We start from the raw sequence: 8,143 nt of genomic DNA on the forward strand, positions 1-8,143 counted from the left end.
TCATTCATGAATGAATGAATGAACGAATGTACTTTTATTCAATTGTAATTTGATTTATTCCAATGTTTTTGTTTAGTTATTTTTTCCCTAGAATTTTTTATTGTGTCTTTATGTAACTACAAATGGTAAATTCAGGGGTTAAAATGTGCAAACCTCTTTTCATTTAAGTCTTTTCTAAAAGCAAAAACATCCAGGGTATTTTAGAAATATTTCATGTTGAATCAGACAGTTAAATGTACTGGTAGAAAATCAATTGGTCATCACCATCATGTTACCATAGCAACAGTGCTGGTTAGTTGAAGGTAAGCTAGTCTGTGGAGCAGGAGGTTGTTTCTGAACCAGAAGTCTGAATCCAAGACGAGCCAGAGTCAAGACTCACGTCCTGTTCGTATAAAACTGTGTTCAAGTATGAAGTTCAAGTATGTGAAGTTTTTCCTCCAAAACACAGAAACTCTTCCAACAAAACGACTCGTTTAAACATTTTATTCATTGAAATTTATTGTTTCATTGTCAACTTGGTTCAGAACAGACAAACGTGAAGAAGCTCATCAGGGTCAGATCATAGACCGTATATGAAAGATGGATGGAGCCTCCGGTGGTTAAAAGTGAAACCAATGCGGAAGTTCATAAAAATGCAGTTCCCCCTTCATCCACTAGGGGCTGCAAAACAGAACAAATCCGTATAGACTCCCATGTTAAAAAGACCAACTTCACAGCAGAAATAAACATGTTTACAGACTGGTTCAAAAGTCCATTTTAGGTTTAAAAGGTCAGGTTTACCTTCATGACAACTGTGGGGGGAGTAAATTTTTTTCTTACTTGCCCGTTTAAAAGTAATTCAGTCTCAAAATTCAACATATTTAGGGGCATTTCCTTTTGATTGACAGGTACCCGATCTCCCGCTTCAAGTCAGAAGAACGTAGAACAACTGCGGTTTTTAGCCGGTTAACAACGTGACTTAGCTTTAGCCCGCTTACCTCTGTTAGCTGGTTAGCTCCCTTTTTTTTTTCCAGGTTAGCTCGGTTATCTACATAAAGCTAGAGTTTGCTAGATGTCAATCATCCACCATGACGCTCACAGCCCACCTCTCAGCTCCACCTCTTTGCCCATATTTGTATTTTCCGGGCGAGACGACACGCATGCCCCTGCCAAGATGGCGATGGTAGGAACCGCCCACCGAGCTTCAATTCAGCTCCTCAGAAAGCTTTGGAAAGTCCTTGAAGAATCCTGGAGAACTGTTCCTGAAGACTACTTACTGGATTCATATCGTCACCCTTTCAAAATAATGGCTCAAGTAATTTTTTTCTATTTTTTCTAAAAACACAAAAGACTGATTTCTTTTATGAATTATGTTCAGTTTTTTTGTGTTTTTAGAAAACTAAAGCCGTTTTTCTACGAGGGTGACAATATTGTTTGAACATGTTTTGGTAAATCTGCAGATGTTTCCAGTTTACAGGGAAATATAAAGACGAGGACGGGATCAGGACTGCTGGACACCGTTAATTACATTTAGTTCTTTAGCTGATTATCAGGACAGTTAGCAACACAAACACATCTTTTTATATAAATGGATATGAAACAGTCGTCAGGATCCAGCAGCGGCTTTGGAAGAGACACCAGGACCGAAACATCTGTCAAGCAAAACAGAAAAATTACCAGAAAAAACATTAAGAGATGTAAGAGAATGGAGTAAAACTGGATCTGATTGGTTGTTTGTGTGCATGATTGTGCGCTCCTCATGAACCTACCATTGATGCAGACCCTCCTCACTCGTCCAGGCCCTTCTTGGCAGATCCGTCCCTGGTCTTGGCCCTCAGCTTGTTCACCTGCGACTCTGCGATGTCTGCCCTTTCCTCTGCCTCTTCCAGCTCGTGCTGGAGCTTGCGGAGTTTGGCCATGTTGGCGTTGGCTGCCTCCTCCGCCTCCTCGGCGGCGTGCTTGTAGGACTTCACCTTCAGCTGCAGCTTGTCCACCAGGTCCTGCAGGCGCGCCATGTTCTTACGGTCCTCCTCGGTCTGGTAGGTGAGCTCTTTGACTCGCCGCTCGTACTTTCGGACCCCTTTGATGGACTCAGTTCCCCTCTTCTGCTCCGCCTCCAGCTCGTTCTCCAACTCTCTGATGCGAGTTTCCAGTTTCTGGAGCTGCTTCTTGCCACCCTTCATGGCGACCTGCTCGGCCTCGTCCAGACGGTGCTGCAGGTCTTTGATGGTCTGCTCCATGTTCTTCTTCATGCGCTCCAGATGGGCGCTGGTGTCCTGCTCCTTCTTCAGCTCCTCCGCCATCATCGCAGCATCGGTGATGGCCTTCTTTGCCTTCTCCTCAGCATTGCGGTTCTCCTGTATGGCCTCCTCCATCTCGGTCTGCAGGTGCAGAAGGTCTGCCTCGTGCTTCTTCTTCTGGTTGATCAGGCTGGTATTTTGGGAGTGAAGGAGCTGCATTCGCTCTGTTGCATCTGTCAGTTCCTGCTCAGCCAGTTTGCGACTTCTTTCTGTCTGCTCGAGGGCGGCCCTGACTTCTTCCAGCTCCGCCTGGATCAGGTTGTTTCGGCGCTCCAGCAGACCGATGTTTTCTCTCAGGTCGTCATTTCCATGCTGGGCATCGTCTAGCTGTAGCTGGGTGTCTTTCAGGACCGCTTGGAGGCTTTTTACCTGCTTCTGAGCTTCAGCTGCCTGTCTGTTGGCTTGGCTCAACTGGATCTCCATCTCATTGAGATCACCCTCCATCTTCTTCTTCACTCTCAGGGCCTCATTTCGGCTCCTGGTCTCAGATTCCAAAGAGGACTGAAGAGACTCGAGCATCCGTTGGTAGTTCCTCTTGGCCTGCTCCATTTCTTCGTCTTTCTCGGCCATCTTGCGCTCCATGTCGGCCTTCACCTGGTTGAACTCCAGCTGGGCTCGGAGGATTTTGCTTTCTTCATGCTCCAGGGAACCTTCGGCCTCCTCCAGCGCTGACTGGAGCTCCGTCTTTTCCTGTTCGAGTTGTTTCCGGATCTTTTCCAGCTCGTGTGCGCTGCGGCCACCTTCTCCGAGCTGGTCGGTGAGGTCCGAGATCTCCTCCTGGAGGTTCTTGTTCTCTCTCTTCATCGTCTCCAGCTGATCCAGCGACTCCTCGTAGGCGTTCTTCAGTTTGAAGAGTTCAGTGCTCAGAGACCGAGCTTCCTTCTGAGAGGCCTCTAGTTCATACTGTGACTCCTCAAACTTCTGCTTCCACTCCGCCAGGACTTTGTCAAAGGTTCTTTGCTTCTTATCCAGAGCTGCTGAGGCTGCATTAGATCTCTCCAGATCTAACATGAGGTCTTCGATCTCGTTTTGGAGGCGGTGTTTGGTCTTCTCCAGGGATGAACACTTGGCGTTCACAGCCTCAATGGCCTCCTCAGCCTCCTGGAGTCTCTGAACCAATTTCTTCTTTGCTTCCTCCAGCTCCTCTGCTCTCTGGATCCCTTCGGTCTCATATTTGGTCCTCCACGCCGAGACCTCGGTGTTGGATTTGGACAAAGCTCTCTGCAGCTCAGCTTTGGCTTCCTGCTCCTCTTCAAACTGCTCTCGCAGCAGATCGCAGTCATGACGAGCGGACTGCACAGCGTGGGCAAGAGCATTCTTCGCCTTCACCTCCTCCTCCAGCTGTCTGCGTAGATCTTCCACCTGCTGGTTGTAGGAGTTCTTCCCTCTGGTCAGCTGTGAAATTAGACACTCCTTCTCCTCCAGAAGACGTCCAAACTCACCATTCTCTGTGAGCAGTTTTGCTCTCTGAGTTGTCAAGTCATTGATGGTCCGCTGAGCCTCCTCGTGTTTAGTCTTGTACTCGTTCATGTTGTCCTCCAACGTACGACACATCTTCTCAACGTTGGACTTGGCCTTCACCACGGTTTCCATGTTGGAGGCCAAGTCATCCAGCTCCAGCTTCAGCTCAGTCTTTTCTTTCTCCAGTTTTTGCTTCACACGTTGCAGGTTATCGATCTGTTCTCCCAGCTCGGCGACGCTGTCGGCGTGTTTCTTCCTTAGGGAGGCAGCAGTGGACTCATGTTGGAGGGTGGATTCCTCCAGCTCCCGCCGCAGCTTCTGAAACTCAGCATCTCTCTTCTTGTTCATCTCCACTTGGACTGACGTAGCTCCACCGGCTTCCTCCAGGCGTTCGCTGATGTCCTCCAGCTCGCGGGACAGGTCCGAGCGCTGCTTCTCCACTTTTGCACGAGCTGCACGCTCTGCATCCAGCTCCTCCTCCAGCTCCTCGATTCTTGCTTGGTTTTCTTTCAGCTTCTTCTGGAGCTGAACTGAAGCAACCTGCTCGTCCTCTAATCTAGAATTCGTTTGAGTGATCTCAAAGTCTTTCTTCTTGAGTTTTTCTTCCAGCTGCTGCTTGTCATTCTCCAGGTCCATCACACTCTCCTGGGTCAGTTTCAGGTCCCCCTCTAGCTTCCTCTTGGAGCGCTCCAGTTCCATCCTGACTTTCTTCTCTTGCTCCAGCGAACCCTCCAGATCGTCCACCTGCTGTTCCAGTTTAGCTTTAGCTTTAGTCAGACTGTTGGCTTTGTCCTCCTCACTCTGCAGGTCATCCAGTGTCTGCTGGTGGGCCTCCTGCAGAGCTTTCTTCTCTTTGGTCAGCTTCAGGATGTTCTCGTCCTGAGAAGCCATTTCTTCCACCAGGTTTTTCACCTTGTTCTCTGTCGCATGCTTCTCCTTTTCCACCTTGGCTAAAGTTAGCTCCAGGTCATCAATGTCTTTTTTCAGCTCAGAGCACTCGTCTTCCAGCTTCCGTTTTTTTGCTGTCAGATCAGCGTTCAGCTCCTCCTCGTCCTCCAGTCGTTCAGTCATCTCTTTCAGCTTGGCCTCCAGTTGAATCTTGCTCTTGATTAGCTGCTCACAGCGTTCCTCGGCGTCTGTCAGGGTGTCCTGTTCAGACTGAATCTGCAGAGTCAGGTCGTTCTTCTCTTGGAGAAGAGTCACTATTTTCTCCTCCAGCTCCTTCCGTCGGGCTTCTGACTTTTCCAGAGTTTCCTTCAGTTTGTTGAACTCATCCTTCATGTTGGCCATCTCCTTCTCAGACTCAGCGCTCTTCAGCAGAGGCTTGATCTTAAAGAAAAGTTTCATCCAGGGCCAGTTCTTCACACCCAAGAAAGACCGAAGGTTCCACTGGATCACCATTAGGGCATCTCTACGCTCCACAAGTTTAACAAACTCCTCCCTCATAAGGAGTCCTCGGGCGTTTGCCTGAATCCTGGTAATTATACGAGAGAGTTGCTCGTCTCGCATCTCCTCCAGCGTTCCCAGCAGCCCGGCTTTAAAGAAGACCTTTGTGTGTCCAAACTTGTACTGGCTATGGTCGATGTCAAGTGATCCCAGCAGCTTTTCAGCACTTTTCTTGCAGTCGATGAACTGACCCTCAGGGATGGCGGATGCATTCAGGATCCTGTAGCGCTGCTTAAAGTCACCATAGAGCACCCTGTTTGGGAAACCCTTCCTGCAGATCCTGATACCTTCCAGGACACCGTTACAGCGCAGCTGGTGCATCACCAGGCAGTTGTCCATGACTCCTGGAGTTTTACTCTCATTAGGAATCAGGCAGCGGACAAAGTGTGGATGGGTGGTCTTCAGGTTGTTCATCAGCTTGTTCAGGTTTTCCCTGTGAAGAGCAGAGACTGTCTGGAACGAGGAGCCTTTCTTCTTGGCTCCTTTGCCCCCTGCTTTGTCTCCACCTTCAGCTCCTGCATAGTTTGAAAACAGCAGACTCAGCAGCTTCAGAGAGGATTTCTGGTAGAGCCCGACCACAGTTTCATTCAGGGGGTCCTTGTTTTTCACCAGCCAGCCAGAGATGTTGTAGTCCACCGTGCCAGCATAGTGAACCAGGGCAAAATGAGCCTCTGCTTTCCCCTTCACTGCCCTTGGCTTCTCAAACATCTTGTTCTTGCCCAGATGATTATCGTAGAGCTTGGACTTGAAGGTCTGGTCGCTGGCTTTGGGAAACATGCATTCTTCTTCCAGAATAGACATGATTCCCAGAGGCTTCTCGATCAGGTCGATACAAGCCTGAAGGTCCATCCCAAAGTCAATGAACTCCCAGTCAATACCCTCTTTCTTGTACTCTTCTTGCTCCAGAACGAACATGTGGTGGTTGAAAAACTGTTGCAGCTTCTCGTTGGTGAAGTTGATGCACAGCTGTTCGAACGTGTTGAAATCAAAGATCTCAAATCCAGCGATGTCCAGCACTCCTATGAAGTACTGACGGTGCTGCTTAGTGTCTAGCGACTGGTTGATTCTCACCACCATCCAGTTGAACATCTTCTCGTACACCGACTTAGCCAGAGCACCGATGGAGTAGTAGACTTGGTCCACACTTTGGCCCTTGGTGACGTACTCATTTCCCACCTTGACTCTGGGATGGCAGAGCCCTTTGATGAGGTCCGCAGAGTTCAGCCCCATTAGGTAAGCTGATTTATCGGCAGCCTCTGTCCCGTCTGGTTCGGCCTGCTCTTCGCGCTGCTTCTGTTTGAACTTCATGTTGCCGTAGTGCATAATGGCACCGGTCAGTTTGTAGACGCCCATCTTCTCTTCTGAAGTAAAGCCGAGCACGTCAAAGGCGCTGTCGGTGGCCATCAGCTCCTCAGAGTCGTTGATGGAGGCGACCGTTACCTCTCCTTGGGAGATGTAGGAGTAGTCATACGGGTTGTTGGTGATGAGCAGCAGGTCCAGCAGCTCTGGCTTCTGATTGGACAGGATCTGGTAGAAGATGTGATAGTTCCTCTCAGCCTTGAGCTGAAAGGTGACACGTGACTTCTCCAGCAGGTATGTCTCGATGTCAGCAGATGAAAGTTTGCCGCTCGTCCCGAAATGAATCCGGATAAACTTTCCAAAACGCGACGAGTTGTCGTTTCTCACAGTTTTGGCGTTTCCGAAGGCCTCGAGTGCCGGGTTGGCCTGGATGATCTGATCCTCCAGTGTCCCTTTGCTGGTGTCCTTTTTGCCTGCACCACTGACTGCAGCGATGCTGGCAAAGTACTGGATGACTCTCTTAGTGTTCACCGTCTTTCCTGCGCCGGATTCTCCGGTGATGAGGACAGACTGGTTCTCCCTGTCAGTCAACATGTACTGGTAGGCATTATCGGAGATGGAGAAGATGTGAGGGGGGGCCTCGCTCCTCTTCTTCCCTCTGTAGGCTGCCACCACCTCAGCGTCGTAGACCGGAAGCCACTTGTAGGGGTTGACGGTGACACAGAACAGCCCAGAGTAGGTGTAGATCATCCACGCGGCGTAACGCTCTTTGAGGTTAAACAGCACCGCCGGCTCATGCAGGAAGGTAAACATTGCCATGTCCTCGATTTTATCGAACTTCGGTGGGTTCTGGGGGTGAACGTCCACCTCCTTCACAGTTACAGTGTTCCCATCCTCCTTCTTGACAGTCACCATCCCTCCATCTTTGCTCTGGATTTTTCCCTTCACGTATTCTACTTTATCATCTACAACAAAACATTCGGTCTTGATGTCAAACGGTCTGGTTTGAGCTTCCAGACGTTCCTTCTCCGACTTCCTCAGGAAAGGAGCTGCCTTCCCAAACTCGGCCATCAGCGCGTCACCCATGGTGGAGGGTGAAGGTGCACAGCAGTGAGAAGAACGACCAGAGAAGAAACAATGTTTTTCTGCTGATGTTGATGAAGATCTGCAGCCTCTTCGCTGCAGACAGGCGCTTTAAAGCCTCCCTGTGGACCAAATTAGGAGATATCTGCCGAGAAGAAACAGGAGCAGAACTAAATTTGTCCCTGAAAGCACCATGAGGGCAGATTCAGGACCTTTGGCCGTTACTGTCCATTTTAGGCGAAGCAGGGTTGGACTGCTTATCTGTCTGCTGATAGACACTCATGAGACCTCTTCATTTAGACTCTACTGCATCTACCCTGCAGCTCATTTACCTGAACGGAAGATTTTCTGCTGGTCTCAGCTCAGTTCTTTTACATTTACAGAAACTTGATTCAGTTTCTGAATCATGTATACAGTTTTCTGGGTCTGTATACACAGTTTTCTGGGTCTGTTCATCTTTGTTTAAGAAACGTTTTATGATTAATTATCAATAATAACAGCAGCACTCTGTAGACATGTCTATGTAGAAGTTACTGGCAGCAGTAAGGCTATCAACCCATCTGCAGATTAAATTA

General features: G+C 48.9%; 1 protein-coding gene across 1 annotated transcript; it reads right to left on the bottom strand.

The window, feature by feature from the left end:
- Nucleotides 1–1,766: 1,766 nt before the first annotated feature.
- On the bottom strand, nt 1,767–7,571 carry myh6 (myosin, heavy chain 6, cardiac muscle, alpha; the record flags this gene model as incomplete). Its single annotated transcript, XM_079255825.1, has 1 exon — nt 1,767–7,571. The coding sequence occupies one exon, from the start codon at nt 7,569–7,571 to the stop codon at nt 1,767–1,769; it is 5,805 nt and encodes a 1,934-aa protein (XP_079111951.1).
- Between the last annotated feature and the right edge of the window lie 572 nt (nt 7,572–8,143).

Source organism: Telmatherina bonti (assembly GCF_933228915.1).
Source record: "Telmatherina bonti genome assembly, chromosome: 16".
Lineage (NCBI taxonomy): Eukaryota > Metazoa > Chordata > Actinopteri > Atheriniformes > Telmatherinidae > Telmatherina > Telmatherina bonti.